This window comes from Dromiciops gliroides, chromosome 2, assembly GCF_019393635.1.
Source record: "Dromiciops gliroides isolate mDroGli1 chromosome 2, mDroGli1.pri, whole genome shotgun sequence".
NCBI classification, from domain to species: Eukaryota; Metazoa; Chordata; class Mammalia; order Microbiotheria; family Microbiotheriidae; genus Dromiciops; species Dromiciops gliroides.
In genome coordinates this window covers 160,424,875-160,451,731 of record NC_057862.1, presented here as the reverse complement: position 1 = coordinate 160,451,731, position 26,857 = coordinate 160,424,875, and the positions used below count along the sequence as shown (strand labels likewise).

At 38.9% G+C, this 26,857-nt stretch overlaps 1 protein-coding gene across 1 annotated transcript in view; it reads left to right on the top strand.

Moving 5' to 3' along the window:
* LOC122738059 (myocardial zonula adherens protein) overlaps nt 1-26,857 on the top strand; it is a 101,345-nt gene that overhangs the window by 26,247 nt on the left and 48,241 nt on the right. The window contains exons 3-8 of the mRNA XM_043980106.1: nt 2,987-3,142; nt 4,933-5,025; nt 8,312-8,425; nt 15,772-15,924; nt 24,225-24,350; nt 25,378-25,506. Of these exons, the coding sequence (XP_043836041.1) occupies nt 2,987-3,142; nt 4,933-5,025; nt 8,312-8,425; nt 15,772-15,924; nt 24,225-24,350; nt 25,378-25,506 (771 nt within the window). The remainder of the gene's footprint in view (nt 1-2,986; nt 3,143-4,932; nt 5,026-8,311; nt 8,426-15,771; nt 15,925-24,224; nt 24,351-25,377; nt 25,507-26,857) is intronic.

The window sequence follows — 26,857 nt, the reverse complement described above, 5'->3', positions numbered from 1 at the left end:
AGAAAATGATAAATCTATAAGATTAAATAGTAGATGGGTTTCATGAAAATACAAACTACTTGTGTTAAACCCTTATTCCAAGGACATGCAAACTTTTGTCAACAAAATTCCACATGATCAGAAATTAATAAATGTTTGGGGCCTATGTTTTTATAATAATTACTAATATGAATCTGCTAGTATGACACAAAGTGGCAGTGAGGCTACTACTTTCAATATACTAGGCATTCAAGTTTTTTAAATGGTGGTGAGGGGAGAATCTCTACCAGAGATTCTGAAGTCATTTGGATTTTGAAATCTACCAAAAGTTGGAAGAAATCTCGGGCCACTTAATTCAAGAGAAACTTGAATAGAAATTCCCTCAGAAATCCCTGAGAAGTGACCACTCAACTTTGGTATGAGGAATTTGGGTAATGTGAAACTAACTACCTCCCAAGATAGCTTATACCACTATTAATAGGTTTTCCCCCCTTACAGTAAACCAAAATGTCTCCTAGTTTTGCTACCAGTTTTGCCTTCGGGGGGTCTTTGTCCAGAATAAGTCTACCCTTCTTTTTGGCAGCTCTTCAAATATTCTTTCCCAATAAGCCTTCTCCATGTTGAAAGACCCTAGTTATTCAAATAGTTATCATATGACTGTCTCTAATTACCCTTCCATCCTTGTCATTTTCACTGGATATCCTTTAGTCTGTCTGTGTCCTTCCTAAAGTGTTATACATAATTCTTAAGGCAGGATCTGACCCGGGACCAGGATAACTGGACTCTAATAACTCTAATTCTGGACATTTTGACTTTATTAATGGTTTGTGTTTTTTTTTTTTGCTGCCATATTGACCCATGGTGAACTTGCAGACAACTGAAACTCCTAGGTATTTTTCACATAAATTGTCATCAATGAACACTTTCCCTATCCTGTATTTGTGATGTTGAATTTTAAAAATTTAAATAATAGGACCACACATTTCTCTGTTAGATTTTCTCTTATTAGATTCAACCTATCATTGTAGCCTATTGAAATAATTTTTGTATCCTATTACCCATATTAGCTATCCCTCCAATTCTTATGACATTAGCAAATTTGATAAGAATGCTATATATGCCTGAAATTAATAAAAATATTAAATTTCATAGGAGCAAGAACAAATTCCCTGGAACATGCCACCAGAAACCTCCCTTGATACTTATATTCTTGTTCTTGTATATTTCTAATAAGGGAAGGGGAAGGAGGAGAAGAAATTTAAAAAAATTTTTAAAGTTGACAATTTTGAAAAATCAATTTAAATTATTTTAATTAAAATGTGTGGTAGGAAGAACATGATTCCAAGATATTTAAAAATCAAAGTTATAGAATTTAATGTAAAATGTTCATTCATGTTAGTGGTGCCAAAATGGAAAAATATTAAATAGACAATTTTGTCATCTATGGTTTTTGAAAGCTTTCTCTACTAAATCTTACACTCAGATCTTTGATCCTATAAGGGATAAATCACTGATAATATTATTGGGCGTTGGATTTGGAATAAGAAGACCTAGGTTCAAATCCTGCCTTAAAAACTGTCTTGCTGTGGTCTTTGTTTGTATATCACCTATATTTCCCAATGTATCCCTCTCCTTCCTAGAAAATCATTCCTTATAACAAAGAATAAAAAGAGAGAAACCAGTTCAGGAAAACTAAATAACATATCAAAAAAGTCTGCTATTGTATGGAGATATTATATCCGCAGTATTATACTTCTGAAAAAATGATGCCTTCTTAGAATGCTTATTTGGGGATAGTTTGCTAATTATTTCATGTTTGTCAGCCTTGTCATATTCAAATTGATGGTAAATTTCTTGAATATAAGGAATTCTGTGGCCTTGGTAGGCAAGTCATATCCCTCCTCTGGACCTCAGCTTCCATATCTGTGAAATGGGGGTGGGGTGGGTTGGACTAGATAGTTCAAGGCTCTACCAGCTCAAAATCTGACCTTGTTATTGTCTTACCCTTTGTTTGTATCTGTTATAGGACCTGTCAGAATGTTTGGCACATTGTGTTTCATATTCAGTGGATCTCTGAGATTGTACAAAGCAAATCAAGCAAACACAACCCTTTAAGCACTTTGGTCATTCAGATGGTGTTAGGAGGACAGCTAGTTGCACTTGACTGGATCCTGAGTAGATGTCATAATTAGGAGATTTATGGGGACAGTAAGGATTACACTACTGTAGAATTGAGATAAGAGGCCTTGACATAGTCATGCAGAGCAATTAAAGAAGGGACAATAGAGTATTGTAGATAGGTCACCAAACTTGGAATCAGGAAGACCTGGGTTCATATCCTATCTCAGATACTTAGTAGCTTTGTGACCTAGGGTAAGTCATGTTAACCTTTCTGTGCTTATGTTTCCTCATTTCTAAAATGAAGTAATTGGAATTGGTGGCTTCTAAGGATCTCTCTGGCTCGAAATCTTTGATGCTATATATAAATCTGTATCTTCAGTGAGTGCAATAGGAGAGAGGTTGGTTTGATTGAGAATAGTATATGTGAGGGCAGCTAGGTGGTGCAATGGATAGAGCACTGGACCCATAGTCGGGAAGACTCATCTTCCTGAGTTCAAATCTGGTCTCAGATACTTATAAGCTGTGTGACCCTGGGGAAGTCACTTAATCAGATTTGCCTCAGTTTCCTCATCTGTAAAATGAGCTGGAAAAGGACATGGCAAATCACTCCAGTATCTTTGCCAAGAAAACCCCAAATGGAGTCACAGAGTTAGACATGACTGAAATGACTCAAAAATAACAAGAAGTATATGTGATTTGGATTGAGGTTTTGTTTTGTTTTGAAGGGCAAATGGCAGGGAAGGATAGGAATAAGAATGAATGTTTTTCTGCAATTTCGCTTTTTACCTATTTTACTTTTTTCCACTATTTGCTTTTTGTACTTTTACAAATTATGCCCATAAAATGCCCATAGCATTTTTACTATTTGCCTTTTTCCTTTTTGTAGCATCCTGATTTAATCAATGGAGAATCAACCAAGAAACTCCCCCAAGGTGTGGTTTATGGTGTGGTTCGAAGATCTGACCAAAACCAACAGAAAGAAATGGTGGTGTATGGTTGGTCCACTAACCAGCTGAAAGAAGAAATGAACTACATCAAGGATGTAAGATACTTTAAAGATTTTTTTTACCCCTGGCTCTTGTTCTTTTGTGGAGACCACTGATTATAATATGTCATTTAAGAACATTATCAGTACTTTTTGTTCTAGAACGTTCTCTAAGTCTTAGTGTTATTGTCATGGCCAAAGCATAATGGTTCTCATGGCATAGTGGTTACCTTTGGTGGGATCAAGGTGAGACATTTTACTTAAGGAATTGTCTGAAGAGGTTTCTCCTATTATGTTGAACAGCCCTGAGAGATAATGAACCAAGGGATGCCATTCCTTTCTTTGGGTTTACTTGGAGTGTTTTCTTTCACTAAATATAACTTAAACTGTGTCTAGGACGTATATGATTTCATAGTCAACACTAGATTGGTAACAAGTAGGAAACAGAAACTACTTTGATTTGTCTTTTTTTTAAAATCTTTTAAAAAAAATCTTTTTTGAGGAGGATGCATTTGTTTACTCTCTTCTTGAGCTCTTGACCATATGTAGCTGTATTTTTTGTTTGTTACTGGGGGAAAGTTAGACATGCTTTGCCTCCTAGGCAAGTCACTTAACTTCTCAATCTGAATAATTTCCTCATCCATAAAATGTAGATAATAATAGCACTTACCTCTTGTGAGGATCAGATGAGATGTGTACAAAGTACTTTGCAGGCTTTAATGCACTGCATATTTTATGCACCCACTGATGTTATTATAGAGCTCATAAAAGGAGTTTCAAACACTGGATTTTTTTTCAGAAGAAACATTACTTTTGATTATTCAATCCACCTAAGTATCTCAGAATTTCTTTCCAAATATTCAGAGCAATATGAAAGAGATGAAAATCAAGTCAGAAATCTCAGGGAAACCATTGATTGTCTGAAGCCAAGCACAGCAGACAATATTGATTCAGAATTGCCAACATCAAAGTGTACTAGTTCATTATGATCTTCCATGTCATAGTGAGTCAAAATTAGTTTTCTTATCAGAACTGATAACATTCTGTCTATACACCTAAGTTCATATTCACGGTTCAAAGTCAGTGTTGACTAACCTCTTGATTAGTCATTCTGAAATGAGAGTGAGGGTTGATAACATATTCCACTGCCTTGTGAGCCTCCAAAAATCACTTAAAAATATTTTTTTCAAAAGGAAGATCTGCCTTATTTTCCTCCCAGTTCTCTCGCCTTCCTAACTGAGAAAGCAAGAAAAAACAAAGCGCCTGTTACAGACATATTTACTCAAGCAAAACAAATACCTGCATTGGCCACATCTAAAAAGATTCTATCAATTTCCACTCCATCACATCTCTATAAGGAGGTGGGCAGCCTCTTTCATCATGAGCCCTCTGGAATTGAAGTTGGTCATTGTGATGATCAGAGTTTTCTAAGTCTTTCAAAGTCAACAAATACTTTTTACTCCCTGCCTAACTCTCCCCCTAAATAAACCAGTTGGGACAAGGGAGATATTAAGGGCTGCCATAGTATCCTAACTGTGAAAGAAAGATATTTCTTTTCCCTCAAATGGAATGCTATGCTTTTGTCCTCAGTTTCTTATAACTTGTTGTCATAGACAAGATAATAGACTTTGGCAGTGCATGATTCTCCTTTTCAAAAGAGCAAGAATAAGTGGGGCTGATGGAATGAAAATACCTAAAATATATTACCAGGTTACATGTAAGGTTTTCCAGGCTTCCTTTCCAGGTTGTCTTTTCCTTTGGAATGTCTTTTCTCGAGGCTGCCTGTCATTGTGCTTTCTTAAAATATTTGCATGGTTTTCAGTTAGCATCTCTGTTGCAACTTGCAGGTGAGAGCAACATTGGAAAAAGTCAGAAAACAAATATACGGGAACTATGATGAAATGAGGCAGAAAATTCAACTCCTTACCAAAGAATTGAGAGTAAGTAATGGTCTCATTCATTTGGAAATGTGGAGTGAGGATCAGAATGTAAATAATTTTCACAGAAAAGGTATGTGTTTGTATGTGTGCACACATGCACGTGTGTACAGGCTTCATTTTAAGCAAAGATATGTGTCAGAAAAGTTTTGGGGCTATCAATATTTGTGAATTGAAACATGTTTTAAAATATGCTAGAGGAAGTTATTTATAGAAAATGTTCAATTAATCTTTTTGAAGCAAGAATCATAATAATTTATTGCTTTTTTAAGGCCTAAATTTTAAATATTTGCTTTTCTTAACCTGGGGCTTACCTCTGTGTCTGACTGAAGCCAAGTAAGGAAGAACCACAAGCATATACCATTCTATATCTCAGTGAAAGTTGTTGATATATAAATATTTTGGAAAACTGGATAGTGAAATTTTAACATACCTATGTAATCTGAGCTCATAGCTACTAAATCCCTGTGATAAGGGCAAAAGACTTTAGTGTGAACAAATAGATGATTTGATTGATAATAGAATCACAAGGGGCAGCTAGATGGAGCAGTAGATAAAGCACAACCCTCCCTCACTTAAATCCAATTCACTGCAAGTCATCAATCCTGATGTCATGGTCCTCTTTAAGAATGAAACACAAGGGGGCAGCTAGGTAGAGCAGTGGATAAAGCACTGGCCCTGGATTCAGGAGGACCTAAGTGTTCAAATCCAGCCTCAGACACTTAACACTAGTTGTGTGACCCTGGGAAAGTCACTTAACTCCAATTGCCTCACCAAAAAAAAAAAAAGAATGAATGATAATAGAAACACAAGCAAAATTCAACATTTTTTCATGATCTGTTTCTTTGTTCACCTTTACTTCCTTCTGACTATACCACCACCACTATCACCACTATCACCACCACTCTTACTGTGCCTATTTGAACTAAAACACCTTTAAATATCAGATCATGATCTTTTGGGAGTCTTTCCCCAATTATTCCAGTCTATAAAAAGGTCTTCCTCCATTAAATTCTTTTTTAATAATAAAATTATTTTATTATTTTACAGTTACCTGTAAAGATGGTTTTCAGCATTTGTTTTCATAAGATTTTTAGTTCCAAATTTTTCTCCCTTCCTCCCTTCCCTCCCCAGAAAGCAATATGATAAAGGTTATATATGTATAATCACATGAAACATTTCTGCATTAGTCATATTGTGAAAGAAGAATCAAAACACAAGGGAAAAACCTCAAAAAAAAAACCAGCCTAAAAGTAGAAAGAGTATGATTCAATCTGCATTCAGAATCCAAAGTTCTTTTTTCTGGATGTGGAAAACATTTTATATCATGAGTTCTTTGAAACTGTTTTGGATCGTTACACTGCTGAGAAGAGCCAAGTCTGTCAGAGTTGATCATCACATAATGTTGCTGTTACTATGTACAATGTTCTCCTGGTTCTGCTCACTTCACTCAGTATCAGTCCACTTAAATCTTTCCAAGTTTTTCTGAAATCTGCCTGCTCATCATTTCTTACAGCACAATAGTATTCCATTACATTCATATACCACAACTTGTTCAGCCATTCCCCAATTGATGGGCATTCCCTCAATTTCCAATTCTTTGCCACCACAAAGAGAGCTGCTATAAATATTTTTGTACATGAGGGTCTTTTTCCCTTTTCTATGATCTCTTTGGGATACAGACCTAGTAGTGGTATTACTGGGTCAAAGGGTATGCATAGTCCCATAGCCCTTTGCACATAGTTTCAAATTGCCCTCCAGAATGGTTGGATCAGTTCACAACCCCACCAACAATGCATTAGTATTCCAATTTTCCCACAGCTTCTCCAACATTTATTATTTTCCTTCATTAAATTCTGATAGCACTTGTGATCAGTATCACACAATTTTGTACATGGTTATGTATGATCCTAAATTGTTTGCTAAGTTGTTTCAGATCTGTTAGTCTTGCCAGCAAAAACACTGGCATAGTGGATAGAGCCTTGAACCTGTATTTGAACTCAAATCCAGCCTCAGACACTTACTAGCTATGTGACTTGGGGCAAGTCACTTAGTCTCTGTCTGCCTTAGTTTTTAATATCTGTAAAATTGGGATAATAATAGCACCTACATCTCAGTATTGTTGTGAAGATAAAATGAGAAATATTTTTATTTTTATTTATTTTTTGCAGGGTAATGAGGGTTAAGTGATTTGCCCAGGGTCACAGAGGTAGTAAGTGTTAAGTGCCAGAGGTTGGATTTGAACTCAGGTCCTCCTGACTCCAGGGCCAGTGCTCTATACACTGTACCACCTAGCTGCCCCCAAGAAAATATTTTTAAAGAGCTTTGAAAACCTTAAAGCATTATGTAAATGCTATCATTATTATCATTATCATTAGTAGTAGCAGTAGAACTAGTAATAGTAGTAGGGAAGAGTAGGTCAACAAGCATTTGTTAAGGGTTTACTATGTGTTAGACACCATGTATTCATTTTTGCATTCATCACAGTATTTAGTGTGATGCTGGGTACATGTTACATATGGTTAATCAATATTTGATAAAGTAATTAATGAATTTGTTCATTGACTTTCTCGGTTATGGACATTAGCCTGTTTTTGGACTTCAATTATGATCTCTCTTCATTGTATATGTATAATTTAGATGGGCCCCCGAAGAAAATAAATCTTTAGCTGGTCTTGGTGACCTTCTTAGGTTCTTTTAGTTGTAAGCTGGCTTCCCCCTCCCTTTAGAGAATGGGACACAGATTAATGAGAACACTAGGTAGATTATTTTGCTAAATGATGTCAGTTCAGATCCTGAGTGCTTGGTAGAATTTAAAGGAAAGGCTTTGTTCCAACACACTCACACCTTGCATACTTGGACATTGGCTTTGCCCAGTGTTTGTGATGTTACTAAGTGTGTAGAGGTATCAGGATACAAAAAGACACTCAAGCTTTCTTGGAGGACTTTAAAAGCAGATGTAGGAGGAGCAAGCGACCAAAGTTGAGAACATTCTTTTGACTTAAAGGGAGACAATCCTCTAAATGAGTTAGCAAACCAGGACAATGTGCATCTTCTCTAATCTCCTATATTTGGACAAACTGGTCACTGTTTGGGAAGAGCATCAAGCTTTATGTTTTGACTTTATTGGATATATACAAGCTACAAAGTTCCATTCCTCTGAGCATTTGCTTGTTGCCTTTGACCACATTCTATGAAATCTCAATGAACCTGATTAGCATGTCTGAGGCAACTGAGGTGAGGATCCTCTAGTGTGTAGGTTTTGCATAACTCTTCCTTCCTGTTCCAGGTTTCAAATGCTAAGCAAGACTATCTGCAGAATCACATTGAAACACAGTCTTCAGCCTTGGATAGTTTTAATGACTTGAACTCTTCTTTGGCTTCAGACTCCATTGACTTACAGGTACGTACAGGTCTGTACTCCTTGTTCACAATGCCCCAGGATGGCCGCATTCCAGTTTTGATGTTGATTTGATAACTGTTCCCAGAACAAGAGGTGGAAAGCAGTGAGGCATAATGAGGGCATTTAAATACATTGAGCACTCATTGATCATCTCTAGAGGGCCCTGGGTCAAGAGATGGAGTACCAGTTTGGAGGTGAATGGTAGAGTACAGCAGCATGGCAAGTTAAAAGGCTTTCTGCTTCCATTGTGATTATCATTAATATTGTAATGATTGGAATGATGCCACCTACTGGAGACTTGCTGTGGGAAAGCTCCACCATGAGGAAAATGCCTCAGAGGGCAAGGCCATGTGGCTTTTCTTTGGTGTCAGGAAATGATGTTTGCTCATGGGTGCTGTTTATCAAGGCTACCGGCCAATCAACTTGAGGAGCCTCCTATTTTCTGGGAGGAGACAGGAAGGAGGAAAGAGAGCCTGTGTGGAGAGCTCTCGCTTTTTTGGGTTCCTGACTTGATGGTGGTGGTGGCGGCAGAGGACTTCACAGGAAATTTGAGGAAAGATAGGAATGCCAGGCTGTTGGAATTCTGTTCTCAATCTTTTTTTTTTTTTAATGAGGCAATTGGGGTCACACAGCTAGTAAGTGTTAAGTGTCTGAGGCCGGATTTGAACTCAGGTACTGCTGACTCTAGGGCCGGTGCTCTATCCACTGCGCCACCTAGCCACCCCTTGGGACAATGGAGGTTAAGTGACTTGCCCAGGGTCACACAGCTACTAAGTGCCAAGTATCTGAGGCCGGACTTGAGCTCAGGTACTCCTGAATCCAGGGCTGATGCTTTATCCATTAGGCATATATGACCTAAAAGGAGATGGGTTGATCACATGGTAGAAACAAGGGATAATCAAGACACAAGCTCGTAGTTTACATTGCTATCCTTATAATGACAAGAGAAAGGGAAGGAGATCCACAATGTGTTGGGGGGACCTCCTGTGGCAAACTAATGGGACTGCATGGGCCAGAGTCCCACACAGTGGATAGGCAAAGGTCTGTGTCTTTGGAGGAAATGGCTAAGTCAATAAGACCACTGTACAGTCATTCGTAAAATAATAATCATCAATAATAATACAGCACTTCATAATTTACACAGCCCATTACTATTTATTATCTCATTTGATAACCCTCATAGCAACCCTAAGAGGTAGGTAAGGCTGATATTATTCCCATTTTACTGATGAGGAAATTGAAGTTCAGAAAATATTCTAAGTCCAATGCTTTTTCCCTATCCCACGTTGCTTCCATTAATTCATTTAGAAAATCATTGCTGCAGGAAGCCAGGGACCACTCGCATGTCAACATGAGGCACAGGCCCTAATTGCAGCAGAAAAACAAAGTTACACTGACAACAAAGCTGGCCATAAGATATCTGATGACTGGTCTAGGTGAACCTCATCTTGTGTTTGGGTTTAGCTGGGATGACCCCTGGCTAGAGTGCCTACAGTTATAGAGATGTAGGACCACAGATGATTAGAGCTGGAGGACCTGAGGAATAATCATCCCATCCAACCCCTTTAGTTTGCAGATGAGGGAACAGAGACCCAGAGAGGGGAACTGACTCACTTGATGAGGCTGTGTAGTGATATAGTGGCAAAGTTGGCAATACAATCCAGGTCTTCTGATCTCCCAATACCCAGAGTTTTGTACTAAAATAATTAAAAAAGATGCCAAGAGATGGCTGTACCTCCTCCAAAAGAACCAGTATTGATCCCCTGTACCTCCCTTATAAACTGATAAGGATGAGCCTTCTGTCACTAGTTATAGCAGTAGACAATGGTCAAGTAGCTGATGGGAGGAGGTTCCTGGAATCAGTCAATCTTAGTTGACTTTCCTATGGCTTATTCACCAATAGGGTGAGTAATGGAATTAAGTGTGAGCCTCAGCCAAAAAAACTTTGACTGTTATTTAGATGGCTTTATGTAAGAAGATGGCAAACCACTCCAGTATCTTTCCCAAGAAAGCCCAAAATGGGGTTATAAAGAGTCAGACACAACTGAAACAACTGAACAACAGCAACAATGGAAGAATTTGGAATGAGAGTGCAGGATGTTTCTATTATTAACTCTTCTTCACATTTTTGCTTCCTCTCTACTTTTATATCTGGAAATTAAGGATTCTCTTACTTTCCTAGAATGCATTTAACCACTTGGCAGCTGAGGGGTCAGCTTACTGAGCATAAGAGTTGTTCTGTGGTGAGCTTATATGTGCTCATCTTTTAAAAATAATATTTTTCCTGGGGGAGCTAGGTGGCGCAGTGGATAAAGCACCAGCCCTGGATTCAGGAGGAACTGAGTTCAAATCCAGATTCAGACACTTGACACTTTACTAGCTGTGTGACACTGGGCAAGTCACTTAATCCCCATTTCCCTGCCCCCCAATCTTCCTCAATTACATGTAAAACAATTTTTAATATTCTTTTTTTAAAAAGTTTTGAGTTTCAAATTCTATTCCTCTCCCTCTCTGAGACAATAAGCAAAATGATACAGGTTATACATGTGCAGTCATGTAAAACATTTCCATGTGAGTGACTTTGTAGAAAAAAGAAGAGAGAAAGAAGGAAAGAAAGAAAGAGAAAGGAAAGAAAGGGAAAGGAGAGACAGAGAGAGAGAATATGAGAATGCATGCAGGCAGGCATGCTTTGGTCTGTATTCAGATGTCATTAGCTCTTTCTCTGGAGGAGGATAGCATTTTTCATCATAAGTCCTTTGGAATTATTTTAGATCACTGTATTGTTGAGAATAGCTAAGTCATTCACAATTGTTTATCTTACAATATTGCTGTTACTGTGTACAATGTTCTGGTTCTACTCACTTCACTCTGTATGAGTTCTTGTAAGTCTTTATAGGTTTTTCTGAAATCATCCTGCTTATTGTTTCTTATAGCACAATAATATTCTATCACAGTCATATACCACAGCTTGTGTAGCCATTCCTCAATTGATGAGCATTCTTTTTTTTTATTAAAATCTGTCTTTATTTCTTTTTTTTACATATAAGGTATTTTATTTTTTCCTTTACATGTAAAGATAGTTCTCAACTTTTGTTTATACAAGCTTTACAATTTCAGATTTTTCTCCCTCCCTCCCCTCCCTCCCCCCTCCCCTAGACAGCAGGTAATCTGATATAGGTTATATCTATATATCTATATATCTATATACATATACATATATATATATACATAATAACATTAATCCTATTTCTGCATTAATCCTGTTACAAGAGAAAAAATCAGAGCAGTGATGCAAAACCTCAAAATAGAAAAAAAAAACAACAGCACCCAAAACAAAAGAAATAGTAGTATGGTTCAATCAGCATCTATACTCCACAGTTCTTTTTTTTTTTTCTTGGATTTGGAGATCCTCTTCTATCATGAGTTCCCTGGAACTCTTCTGTACCATTGCATTGGTGAGAAGAATATAGTCCATCACAGTAGGTCAACACTCAATGTTGATGATACTGTGTACAATGTTCTTCCGGTTCTACTCATCTCACTCATCATCAGCTCACGTAAGACCCTCCAGGTTTCTCTGAACTCCTCCTGCTCATCATTTCTTACAGCACAATAGTATTCCATCATATTCATATACCACAACTTGTCCAGCCATTCCCCAATTGATGGGCACCCCCTCAACTTCCAGTTCCTTGCTACCATGTAAAGAGCAGCTATAAATATTTTTGTACATGTGGGTCCCTTTCCCCCTTCCATGATTTCTTTGGGAAAAAGACCTAAAAGTGGAATTGCTGGGTCAAAGGGTATGCACAGCTTTCTCGCCCTTTGGGCATAATTCCAAATGATGAGCATTCTTTTGATGTCCAATTCTTAGCCACTACAAAAAGAGCTGATTGTGTGAATAGGTTCTTTCTCCCCCATTTAAAAAAATCTCTTTGGGATTATATGCTCATCTTTTACCAGATTCCTGGTTGCTGACCAGGTGTATAATTTACTTGCCAATTGACATCTCAGTCTTTTGCCTCTGAGAGGCACATTTTTGTTTAAGCAACTGAATAAACCTCTCAATATTTCCATCTCAACCTGGTGTATAGCCAACTTCAAATTGTTGTTTAGTTGTTCCCCTTGTGTCCAACTCTTGACGACCCCATTTGGGATTTTCTTGGCAAAGATACTGGAGTGGTGTGTCATTTCCTTCTCTAGTTCATTTTACATTTGAGAAAACTGAGGCAAAGAGGGTTAAATGATTTGCCCAGGGTCACATAGCTAGTGTCTGGGGTGGGTTCTTAACTCAGGAAGATACTCAGACAAACTGAGGCCTGGGAAAGACCTTAATTTAGAAAGGCCAAGGTCACCCATTGCACACCAGGTCATCACCAGTTGTCTTGACTTATGTTTTGCCCTTGGACTTTGATGACTTTGGAGAAGAGAGTGGGACTCTGCCTCACTCAAATCCAATCCACTTGCAAGTCAAGACATCAAGATGAACAAGCAAAGTGAAGCAGGAAGATGAGTCCTCTTGACTCTAGGCCTGGCATTCTATCTACTGTAACACCTACCTGCCCTCCCCCAACCCCCAACTCTAAATTACCTTTAAATATTAATCACAAGCAGCCAAGAACAGGTACATTACAACTGAGAGATAATCTACCAGGCATAAAATTAGCCATCTAACAGCCTGCTAACTTAGTTGAGGCTGAAGATCTATTTAACATTTTTTGGCTTCTTGTTTATACTAATTTCTAAGTTTCAATCAGTCAACAAGCATTTATTAAGTTTTTACTGTGTGTCAATCACTGTGCTTCTCCCCTTACCAACTTTGTCCATATCTCATTTGAGTTGACAAATGAAGCCAAGCCCCTTTTCAGTTTTACTGTGATATCTTTTTCCCTGTAAGCTTTGACTCTCTTCTGTAGATGATGAGGAGCCGATATAGATTTTTGAGGAAGAAAATAACATTTGGCCTTCTGTTTCCTCATGTGTAAAATAAGTTGGCTTAATTGGATCATCTCTAAGATTTTTTCTAGCTCTAAGATTCTGTGATTCTCAGGTAGCCTGGCTTTCAGCTTTGTGATTGATCTTATGCCTAGAATGATAAATTTGAGACTGAAAAGTTCTATGAAAGAAAAACATTCTAACTGTATTTAGATTAAATCTGATGGAAAGACATTTTATTAGTGTACACACAGATTGCTCGGGTAGAAGTTCTGACCAATAGAATTCTATTGCCCCCAAAATTCTCTTTTCTCTCAAGCAGTTTATAGCTTGCATTTATATAAATAATGATGAAACAAAAGATGAAGAAATTCCATAGTAATGATAAATCAAAAGTATGTGCTTTTCCACAATGAGATTTTAATGATGTACCAGGAGGGACAATTGTAATGTGGGCACACCTTTGGGGAAGATGTTTCCCAGAAAACTAAAAGACATTTCCTTTTCTGGTTTGGTTAGGAAAGAAGTACACATCCTTTCTTAATTTGGTCAATAATAGACAAAGAATTTTCCCTTGACTGATTTAGTCAACACTAAACTAAGCAACATTTTCTTTATTAAGACTCTCCCTATATTTGTTAGCCCTGCTATTCAAAGGAGACTGAGCAAATTATTCCAAAAATGCTTGCCACAATATTAATTCTCAATTTTTATATAGTATAAAAAGAGGCCTTAGAGTGGTAGGCTTCCAAGGATCTTAGAAGTCATCTATTCCAGTCCACTCATTTTGAAGATGAAGAAACTGAGGACCACAGAGGTGAAGTGACTTGCTCATGTTTTCACAGGTTATTAGTGGAAAAGTAAGATTTGAACCCAGTTCCTATGACCCTGAATCCAGATCTCTTTCCACAGCACCTTACCACCATTCAAGCTCAACATTACTTCATGTTTTTAGTTTTTCCACATACCTCATTGTAATATTTCAGTTCAGCAAATATTTTTGAAGCATCAGGAGATAGTGATACATCAGTAGGTACTGAGAATACATAAATAGATACAAGAGCCATCCTCCTTAGTTGCAAAAGCTCAAAGAAGAGATTTATCAGACATATGAGGATAGATAGATTACTTTTAGATATGCAAGAAGGTGGTAGAGCATCTGGAAATATTGGTTCAAGAGCCATCTAGTCTAACTCCCTTATTTTGTAGATGAGGTGCTGGATTGTACAATGATTCCCTTAGATATTAAAATGTGACAGGGAAGGCTTCATGGAGGAGGTGGTACCTGATTTGGGTCTTAAAGCAAGGGATGACCTTTAATAGATGAAGATGCAAGGAGAGTCCATTCCAAGCATAAGATACTGCTCTGATCAGGAATCCTATTCTCTGCTTAGAGAAATAAGGAGGTAAAAGGCTTATTATCATTATTCAAATAAGAATTTAGAAACTAAGAAACCTCAGAAATTAAATTCTCCTCCTGCTCCAGAGTCAGCAAAGGTCTTGTGATCCTATTTCAAAGGATGAGATTTCCAGATGTTTGCACTTGAAATGGCATGCAACTTGGGTGGGGTGGGGGTGTGTGGGGGAGGTGAGAGAAGACGGCCATAAACACAGTGTCTAGCAGTGGGAGTTCTGGATTTTAATGACCTCACTCTTCTGGAGTCCTAAAAGAATAAACCAAACACAAATTGCAGTCATAAAAAGCTGCAAGCATTTAAAAGATTCTTGCTGATGGGCAACCTCTGGCTATTATCAAAGGCATTTGTTAAGCACCTGTCTGTGCATAGCACTATCATTAAGTGCTATAAACTACATTGAAAGTCCATGGTCCTCTAGCTCTACCACCTCCTCCCTTCCACTCCTGGGCTTGAGAGGGAGCCACTAGGGAAGAGATGCCTTGTGAAACTGACATTTCATTGGAATCAACCGAGCCACTTCTTCCCTACCTCTCCATATTTCTCTGAAGGACAAAAGTGACCACTCCTTTTAGGAAAGAGAGATCCATTTTTTAGATTGCTCACTAGCCAATCCCAATGGTACAAGCCCCATGGGAAAGGTGTAGGTGGCCGCAATAGAGGAGTTTAGTGGTAGGTAGATTAGAGCCACCAGACAATTTGGCAATAATGAGGACCCACACCCCAATGATGGTGACAAAGTCTCCAAGAATGGACTGGGTTTCTCGGGTGTGAATAGACAAGGTGGTTTGTTGTTCCCCATATTGGCTACATGCTGGGCTCTCTTAACACACTCTAGGGGGAGGCCAGGTAGATAAGGATATTCTAGGCTACAGCCTTGGTGAAAGTTTCGTGAAATCCCTTGGCCCTCTGTTCACATGTGGTTTCTGTATGTTTTTATGATGATCAATCAGTAATGGAATGGCTCAAAATGCATTCTCATTTTTATCCTGGCAGAAAACATTGGTGGATGTTACCTTGGAAAACAGTACCATTAAGGACCAGATCAGAAATTTACAGCATACATATGAAGCATCTATGGAAAAACTGAGAGAAAAGCAGAGACAGCTAGAGGTGGCTCAGGTTGAAAACCAGCTTTTGAAACTAAAGGTAAAGTAAATGAACCATAAATTCTTCATCAGGTTTCTCTTCCTAATTTATATTTCATTTCCTCTTTCCTTTTTCAGCTCCCTTCTCTTTTGTCTTCCCACTTTTTTTTCCTACCCCCTTCTTCATACATTATTTCTTTTCACATTCATTGTTAATAGTCCCAGAAGACTGAAATCAAAGGCATTCTCTAGGTGATCTAGAAAATATTTGAGCATGTTACTGTTATCTTCAGAGCAATCCAAGTCCTGAATTCCAAGAACTATTAACCATACTCCATCCTCATATACACCCCAACATGACCGCTTCTCCAAGGCAGCTAATGGCACAGTGGATGGAGAACTGGGACTGAAGTCAGGAAGAAGTGGGTTCAGATCTTCCTGAAGATACTTTCTAGCTATGTAATCCAGGCAAGTCACCTAATCTGCATTTGCCTCAGTTTCCTCATCTGTAAAATGGGGATAATAATTGCACCTACCTTGGAAGGCTGTTGTGAGGATCAAATGAGATAATATTTATAAGAGCACTTAGCACAGTGCCTGGAACATAGGGGGTGCTATATAAATGCTTATTTCCTTCCTTTCACCTACCCCCTAAGTTTTGTAAGAACTGCTCAGACAGGTTATGCCTCTGTTCTGTGCAAACAGGCAAGGTTATTTACTGTTGGTCAAATAGCATTTAAGTGCCTATACAATGTCAGGCACTGTCCTAGGTGCTGGAGATACAAAGAAAGGCAAAAAACAAATCTCTGTCCTTGAGCTTGCAGTCTAATGAGGTGGGAGAGGGAGAGATGACGTGAATAATTTTGTAAAAAAAAGATGTATACAGGTTACTTTGGGGAATAATCTCAAAGGGAAGGAACTAGTCTTAAGTAGGACTGGGAAAGGCTTCTTCAAAAGGGGAGCTCAGAGATGAGGGAGGGTATTCCAGGCACATCGAATAATCATCAAAAATGCTTGGACACTAGCTGTGTGACCCTGGGCAAGTCACTTAACACAGATTGCCTCAAGAAATAATTTTTGAATGCTTGGAGCTAGTAGATGAAAAGTCTTGTGCAAGGAATAGAAAGAAGGTCAGTGTCACTGGATCTCAGACTAAATGTCCAGGAATAAGGTGTCAGAAAACTGAAAAGGTAGGAAGAGGGGCCAGGCTATGAAGGAGTTTAAAGACCAAGGGAGGATTTTATATTTGATCCTGGAGGAAACAGGGAGCCATTGGAGTTTATTGAATAGAGGGGTGATATGGTCCAACCTGTGATTTAGGAAGGTCAACAGCTGAGTAGAAGTAGAGGACTGGCTGGAGTATGGAGAGACAATAGTGCAAGTGTTAAATGATGAAGGTGTGTGCTACCATGTGGTAGCAGAGCCGGAGGAGAGGGGATATATAGGAGAGATGTTCCATAGGCAGCAATGGCAGGATGAGACAATTGATTGGATTTGGAGGCGGGGGGAGAGAGCGAGAGCGAGAGAGAGGAAGAAAGGGGGAGGGAGGGGCAGGCAGGCAGGCAGAGACAGGGAGGGGGTGTCTAGGATAACGCCTAGGTTGTGTGTTGACTGTAACTTGAATAGTTTTAGAATATAGATGTGTTCAAGCTTTACCAAGAATTGCCCTAGGAGCCTACAGAATGACTCCAAAATTCTTCTAATCTAGTTTTGCAGCAAAAAAAAGATAATTGCGGTGTTCCCAGTTTCTCAGTCCTAGCAGGGGGGATTCCTTGGCAGTGATGAGTCATTGGTACTATTTTATAATAGAGAGGATGTATAGAGAGAGGACATAGAGCTGGCTGCCTTCTTACAGCAACCAATTCTGTCTCATCCTGGCACCATGAAGAAAAATGTAAGAGCATTCTCTAGAGCAGAGGTTCTTAACCTGCTATCGCTAAATTAAAAAAAAAAATGAAAACTGTATTTTGATATAATTGGTTTCTTTTCTCATCCTGTGTATTTTATTTTGTGCATTTAAAACATTATTCAGAGAATGGATTCACAGATTTACAGACGGCCAAAGGGGTCCATGACACAGAAAAGGTGTGTCCTTGCCTTAGAGAATACATATTTCTACTGTAGATAAAAGTTTGTCTGGGCACTGAGTCTTTCTTGAACCATGCCATTCTCCTCTGCCTGCTGAAGGCTAAACTCTTCCCTCTGGCACTTGAGCACCTATAGCCTGCTCATACCCCAAGCTCATTTTCTAGCCTAGGGGGTAAAATGACTCCAAATTCCATGTGGATCTCTTTATCTGCTGTTTTAGGGAGCTTAAACAAATGCTAGTTATTAATAAAAATCACATATCACGCTTTTTGCCTCTAGGTTAGTATAAGATTCTGATCAGTTGAATTTGCTGACCCATTTTATAGTTCTATGGCATACAGTAGCTATTACAGTCATGATTTTTAAATGAAATAAAAATCAGGATAAGAAATAGCTTACATAAAGGAAAATAAAATTATATAAAATGTCTGTTGTCAATTAATGGGAAGGAGAATTTAGAAAACTAAAAATAAAATCCTTTCAGAACTTTGTTCAGTTCCCTGAAGGGGCAGTCAGAGCTATCTGCTTTTTCTGTCCAAGTTCTTTGTCCTATTGACCAGAACCCATGCCCTGAAGCTCAAGTTTTTAGTTCCAGCGGATGGTATGCAAGATAACTGTTGGGAGTCCATAGTACTTTGCTCCATTGTTCACTTCTACTCTGCTCATCTGTCTCCTTCCCCTGTACGTCCCTTTTTTTCAAAACTCCTGAGCCCAACACAAAGGCTGTCTCCTGGATCAAAGATCACAGTACTCCAAACCTCTCCTGTGGCTGGTAGAGAACACTTGCCTTATTGAACTACAAATCCCAGAAGGCCAATCAAGTCTCCTATTACACTCCTATTACACTTCCATAGGAACATATACTCTCAGAATTGGAAAGGACTTCAGATGGTTTTTCCAGCTTTATTTGAAGAGCACCATTGATATGGAACTTCCTTCATATGGAGGATTAACCTATTTCATTTTTGACAGTTTTAATTGTTAAACATTTCCTCCTTTGTATTGTACTAAAATTCATGGCTCTGTAAATTTTTGCCCTTTGGGGCCATGTGGTTTAAACTTAATTGCTCTTGTACGAGGTAGTTTTGTAAATACTTGAAGATAGCTATTTTGTTCCCATCTTCCCCTCCTCCCTCAAGCCAGTCTCCTCTTCTCCATGCTAAACATTCTCATTATCTTTAAACCTGTCCTTGTATGGCATGATTCTAGGCCCCTTATCTTGTTCTCTTCTGGATATACCGCCACTGTCAATTACTATCTTAAAATGCACGACCCAGAACTTATGAATGTGTTCTGACCATCAGAGTTCAGGAAGCCACCATTTCCCTAATTATGGACATTATGCTGCTTAATGCAGCCCAAGATAGTAGTCTTTTTTTTTTTCAACTTCCTTGGGATGCTGCTGGGTGAAATTGAGCAGAGTCTTTTTTTGGTTCCCAAGGACCTGAAAGTGGTAGTGTACTTATTTCTCAATGGCAAACAGTTTCTTTCCCAATGGTAGAATCTGTCCCATTCATATTTATATCAGTTGCTGCCAAAGCCCATTCTAATGTCTGCAAAGGCCACTAGCATCCATATATCAATGTTATCTATCATGGCTCTATGAAAAAGGAATGATGTTATATATCATGACTCTATGAAAAAGGAACGTGGGAGAGCCTAATCAGGATAGAGATAGCTTTGATTTCAAAATGCATTTCTTGAACTTTGAAAGGAAGGCTGTGAACACATTCATAAGATATTGTGAGCCTTGGCACCTGTGTTTCAATTCAATCAACATGGACTAAGCATTTACTTTATATGGTGCACTGGGCTTGGAAACTTTGAGAGATACAAACTTTTACTTGACAACCAAGAAAAAAACAAAATTATAGCAACAGATGCATTTATATAGTACAGATTTCTTGAGTGAATGACAAAGCCAAGGATCCAAACTAAGTATTTTGAATTCAAATGCAGCACTCTCCCTACCATATCATACACTTCTCGGGGTCTCAGTTTCCTTATCTATAAAATGAGGGTAATTATATTTTCACTGACTCCTTCAAAGAGTGATGGTGAGGAAAGCATTTGTAACCTTAAAATGATGTAGAAATGTGAGCTATTAATAAAGTCTATCACAGGTTGCGTGATACTACAATTCAAGAATGGACCTTTGTTTACTTTTTACTTCTGTATAAGTGATTCGTGTCTCAAAGCTGCCTTTTAGTAAATCTTTGCCTCCCCTTGCAGTGGTGGAGTTTATGAATTCACCTAATTTAAAGAAAACACCACAAACCATTACAAAACTTATAACGACAGTTAGGTATTAGCACAATAACATGATTCTTAGATGCTCAGACCTCCACTATCACTCCATCACCTCATTCTCCCTGTATGGTGAAGGGAAAGAGTGGTCTCTCCATCTTTTGTGCTAAAAGGTCATGTGCTTTTCTCACAGGAGTGCCTTCAAGTCCTTACTTAGACCCCATTTACTTGTACTTTAGACACAAGTGCAACAGACTTGTTTATCTGATCCCTCAGCTCACATTGGATTAGAAGCAGCCAATTACAATGAAGGCTGTATGAGAAAGGCAGGGAACCCTGATAGGAATGAGAAATGACAACAAAGAAGAAATATCAAACAATAATAACATAAACCACATTTATGTAGCATGTTTAAGGTTCACAAGATTTTTTTCTCCACCACAACCATGTGAGGTAGGGAGTAAACACATTATTAATGTTCAGAGGGGTTAAATGACTCATAAATATGTACCTAAGTAAGTGTTGGAGGCAGGACTAGAATCGACAATACTATTAAAGCAGAAAAGATGGGGATGATTAAGTCAACTCTAGTGGGTCCTACCTTGAGGTTCCCTTTTGTATTGGCATACACCTGAACTCCAGCTGTACTCCCAAAGTGTCTTTGTGAAAGTTAAGAATTGTGCTTCCTTGGGGGTAGAGGAGAGGGTGCTGACCAGGGTGCTTAAGTATTGGCAGTCAGTCAACAAGCATTAAGGGCCCACTATATTCAAGGCACTGTGCTAGATGCTAAGGATAAAAAACAGTGAAATAAGCTCCTCAAGGAGCTTATGTTTTACTGAGAGAAGCATGTAAAATACAAATATATACAAAATAAATGGAAGATAAATGGCAGCTAGGTGACACAATGGATAGAACACCAGGCCTGGAGTCAGGAAGACCTGAGCTCAAACTGGCCTCAGACACTAGCTGTGTGACTCTGGGCTAGTCATTTAACTCAATTTGCCTCAGTTTCCTCATCTGTAAATGAGCTAGAAAATAAAATGGCAAACCAGCCTTCCAAAAAAGGGGTCACGAAGAGTCAGACATGACTGAACGACAACAATAAAGGTCCTACCAGCCAGGGAAGGAAGGTCAGGGAAAGGTTTATGAAGAAAATGGTGTTTAAGCTAAATTGGGGATTCTTTTTTTTTTTTGCGGGGCAATGGGGGTTAAGTGACTTGCCCAGGGTCACACAGCTAGTAAGTGTCAAGTGTCTGAGGCCGGATTTGAACTCAGGTACTCCTGAATCCAGGGCCGGTGCTTTATCCACTGGGCCACCTAGCTGCCCCTAAATTGGGGATTCTTAGAGGTAGATGGAGGAGGAGGGAATGCATTCCAGGCATGGGGGACAACCTGTGCAAAGTCATTGAGCTAGGTGATGGAGTGCTGTGCCAGCAGTCACCAGTCACCATCCCACCCCAAGAAAACCTTGCCAGGTTCTCTGACTCCTTTGGGAACAGGAATGCCTAGAAACTAAATTTTGATAATAGTGTGGGGTTTTTTGCTTTTCTTTTTTCTATGGAAAGTCAACATAAAACATTCTTATTTGAACAATGAAACTTGAAACTCATTGATGAGAGTGTGTGGGTGGTGGCAGTTTCTCTGACCAAATTACTTCATAGGACCCCAAAAGGGAGGATATTAGCTGTAGGGAAGCTGGTGGTCAAAACCAGGAGATTCTGAAGCTGTGATGACCAGCATCAGTTTTTGGTAGAGAACATACAAGAATTTGTTGTGACAATAGCTGGGTTCTCATTGTGTTGAAATTTTCTTCAGATAGCACTTCCAATTTACTAATTCCTAGAATTTGGGTGGGTGCATAGCAGTGATTAATCAATTAATATATGGTAGCTCAGTGGACAGAGCACCAGTTCTGGAGTCAGAAAGACTCATTTTCCTGAGTTCAAATCTGGCCCCAGACACTTACTAATTGTGTGACCATGTGCAGGTCAATTAATCTGATTTGTCTCAGTTTCCTCGTCGGTAAAATGAGCTGGTGAAGGAAATGGCAAAGCAGTCCGGTATCTTTGCCAAGAAAACTCCAACAAATGGGGTCACAGTCAGAAATGACTGTAAATGACTGAACAGTAGCAACAGATGTTTATTAAATGAATTCTATGTCATGCCCTGTTCTATGCACTGAGATTACATGTACAAGGAATGAGATTATTCCTGCTCTTGTGCTATTTAGGAGCTAGGTTAAAATCCCACTTCTGATGCTGCTTATTCCCATTGTGACCTTGGGCAAGTCATTTAACTTCACCGGGCCTCAATTTCCTTAGCAATATTTTTATGGCATCTTTATTTTCCTTCTTCCTCTAGATTTCTGATGACTTTTTTAGAGATTGAAAAAATTCTCCAAAACCCTTAGAAAACAAAAAGTTGGCAAAAGTCAGGCATATAAAGCAGGTTTAAGTTATAGGATCATAGGTTTAAAGCTCGAAGGGACCTCAAAGGTCATCTAGTTCAACCTATTGGTTTTATACAGAACTAAACTGAGATTCAGAATGCTGATCACTTGACACTATCACTTAACACTTAACATCTGTTAAGAGACTTGTCCATGATTATACAGCTAGAAAATGGCAGGGACAGGTTATGAACTCAGGTCTTCCTGATTCCAAGTTCAGAAAATATCTCCTTTCAAATGGCAGAGATTATTGGGGAAGGGGGGGACAGGTGGAAAAAGTAGATAATGAGCTGAAACAAACTTCTCTTTCTTCAGTTTTCATTTTGGACAACATTTGGCATTCTAAATATGTCAGCCCACTCAAATTCCTTGATCAGCTATGTTTTTATAGCAGTAGCAATAACATTTAAAAAAAACCCATATGTACTTGATAAATTTCATCCAGATAAGGGGTAGGCAAAGATTTTCTCTATCCAAAGGATTCCTATTGGAAGGTGAGCTTATCTGTCTGCTGCTAGTGCTTGATCATGTACTTAATCTTAAATTGATACCCCAAAGATTTCATTTTAAATCTTTTTTTTTCTTTCTCAGGCTGATTCTCCCTATTTCACCCAGGCTGAAAGTGCAACAGCCACTCATAGGCAGAGCCACTGCTGATTGGCATGGCATCTCTACCCCAATCCATTTCTGACTCAGGACAGTCCCCTCACCCCTAGTTCCCAGGGGGTCACTGTATTGATGGTGGACTTAGTATGGATGCCCATAAGGTTTAGTCCACTGCAACTCAGAGGTCTTAAACCCACGTGCTCTACCAACCTCAGCCTCCCCCTAAAAACAGGGATTACAGGTATGCATCGCCACAACCACCTTTCCATTTAAATCTAGACAACAAAAAGCAAAACCCAAAAGATGAATAACTCAAAAAGATGAAGTTTTATTTCATATCATTTAGAAATGATACAGGTACAAAGAGGAAGAGTGATAACAATCAGGGTCTTGGTAAGTAAAGTGAGGATATTGGATTGGGGAGGGTAGCTCTATGCACTTTCATGTGCGTTGTATAAAAACCTGCAACATCATGATCCAGTTGTGTGTGTCGGGGGATGACTATGGAGTCAGAGGACCTGAGTTGAAATCCTGCTTCTGACACTATGTCTGTGACCCTTGACTTAGTTATTTAAACTCCTTCAGCTTCTGTGTGTGTGTACACACATATACATATATACACACATACATGTATATACACATATATACATATATAATACATATTTTTTGTTCAGTCATTTCCAGTCATGTTGGACCCTCTATGACCCCATTTGGAGTTTTCTTGGCAAAGATACTGGAGTGGTTTGCCTTTGCTTTTCCAGCTCATTTTACAGATGAGGAAACTGAAGCAGAGTTAAGTGATTTGCCCAGGGTTACACAGCTAGTAAATTATAATATTACTTATGTGTCTGTCTGTCTGTCTGTCTGTCTGTCTCTCTATATATATAGGCACACATATACATACACACCTATTACCTCTAGCCTTATTTCACCTGCTGATGGTATGATCCTGATGTTTCTCTCTTTTATAGGTAGAATCTTCCCAGGAGGCCAATGCTGATGTCATGAGAGAGATGACCAAGAAGCTCTATAGTCAGTATGAAGAAAAACTACAACAAGAACAGCAAAAACACAATGCAGAGAAAGAGGCACTTCTGGTATGTTGGGGGAGCCCAATGAACATTAAAGAGAGGGGTTTTTGTTTTGTTTTCCTCCTCATCAAAAAATCCCCAACAACCCAGGAAGCATATAGTTAAATGTTGAGTGATGGTGACAGGACTTTTTAGATTTAATACATGTGGTAACCATTGCAGTAAATGGAAATAAGGTAACGAGATTGTTTTGATTACAAATTTAAATAGCATACAAGGAGGAAGAATACCTCCTCACACTATTCAAATCCTGCTTAGGCTCCCTTAGAACTAACACAAGGTTCTTACCTTCTTAGCTCTACCCTTGCTATAGTCACCATAGAGAAAGGTATATTGGGGGCAACTAGGTGGTGCAGTGGATAGAGCATTGGCTCTGGGTTCTGGAGGACCTGCATTCAAATCCATCCTCAGACACTTGACACCTACTAGCTCTGTGACCCTGGGCAAGTCACTTGATCCTCATTGCCCCACCAAAAAAGGAAGAGAAAGGCCTATGGTCCATATGGTATGTGGAGTCTAAATGCTAAAGGATGTTATAGATTTAATGAGATAGAGAAATTCTGTTGGATTTGGAATCCAAGGACCTGGGTTGGCATGCTGGCTGTGGCAGTGTTATCTTGGGCAAGTTATTGGGTTCTATTTTCCTCATCCACAAAATAAAGGTGTTGGACTTAATGTCCTCTGGAGTCCCTTCCAAGTCTACATCTATGATCCTATAAGTAGGACTTCCTTGCTTTCAAATAAAGTTTTAAAAATGATCTCATCCTAGATGAGACCTGAGTTTTCCTGCCTATCTTTTTTTGGGGGGTGGGGCAAGGAGGGTTAGGTGACTTACCCAGGGTCACACAGCTCGTAAGTGTCAAGTGTCTAGGGCTGGATTTGAACTCAGGTCCTCCTGAATCCAGGGCCAGTGCTTTATCCACTGCACCACTTAGCTGCCCCCTTTCCTTCCTACCCTTAAAGGAGAGATGGTTGAATTAAGATAAATGTCCTGGGCAAACTCTGTGTGTTGAGACAAGTATTTGTTTTGAAGGAAGAAACCAATAATTTTCTGAAAGCCATCGAGGAAGCCAATATCAAGATGCAAACAGCAGAGACCAGCCTTGAGGAGCGAGACCAAAGGATTGGCGAGTTGGACAGACTAATTGAACGTATGGAAAAGGTATCCCCAACATTCTCCTTTCCTCCCTTTCTCCCAAACTCCCATGCACTGTCACAACTCTCTAGTCCAAAATCCTACATCAGCATTCCCCAACTCATTTTCATTTCATGATGTGCAATGTAAATGTAAATATAAGTTTTCCCTGGCACCAGTGGGTGTGGTATAGCGGTGGGAGGTCAGGGATGGTGGTGAATGTAAGATACACTTTTCCAGGAGGATGTTGTGAGCAGGCTGATGAGTAGAGAACATACTACAGTGGTTCCCAAAATGTGGTTTGTGGACCCCTTGGGGTCTCTACAATATTTCTGTGAGGTCAAAACTATTTTCATAATAATAATGATGACATTTTTAGTTCTAATACAGTAAAAATTGACAATTATAACTGATATAAACAATAATTTTTAAGAGTTTAAAGGAATCCTGAAACCAGAAAGTTTGAGAACTGCTGCTCCAGAGGGTAACTGATTACTAAAGTCTTAGAAGAGAGGAGGCTGAGGGGAAGAATTGGTCAGGGAACAGAAAACAATGAAGAAAATAAAGGAGGAAGAAAAGAGATGAGGAAGATGAAAGAGAAAAAGAGGATGGGTGAATGTCTACTCAATTATGTAATAGCCTGGCATATAGCAATCACTTAATAAATGCTCTTTGATTGAGTAGCTTCTAACTACGTTTGATGGCTTAGGACTAAAATTAATTGGACAGTTGTGGCTGGGACCCTCTTTGACTATTGTTGCTAAGCCTAGGTGACCTTATGGAAGCCACTGACCATAGTGACCCCTCAGAGACTTGGGAGAAAGGAAATTCTGGTGTCCTTAAATACTTTTATAGAGAAAAACAGGAAGAAGGATCTGGCACTGACTATATTAAACTTAAATAGTTCTTTCCACTCCCTCAAGTGAAAATATTAGCTGGTTCCATGGGTTGAAATTTGGGGCCCCCAAGCAAAAATTTCAAAGGGGGTTTTGCCTTTTGTTAGCTGAAGAATTCATAGCTCTCTAGTGCTTGGACAGGGATTAACTGAAATAGGAAATGTGGTAAATTCAGTTTTTATGGAGCCCGAGGGTTTCCAAGTGACTTTCAATAAAGATAATGTGTATATTTGGGGGTACATGGAAGCTTATTTCAGTCTGTAATAATCTGACCTGCTTTTCTCTAGGGATGCCAGTTCTTTCCTGCTGAATGGCTAAATCCTCTAACAAGCTTGTTGAAAAATAAAAGAATAGGTGGACTAGATGAAGGAGTCCTCCTGCCTCTTTATAGACACATACCTTACACAGAGACAGTATGGTATTATGAAACCATCAAAGGATCTGGAGTCAGAAAGTTTAGAGTGACTATAGGCAAGTCATTT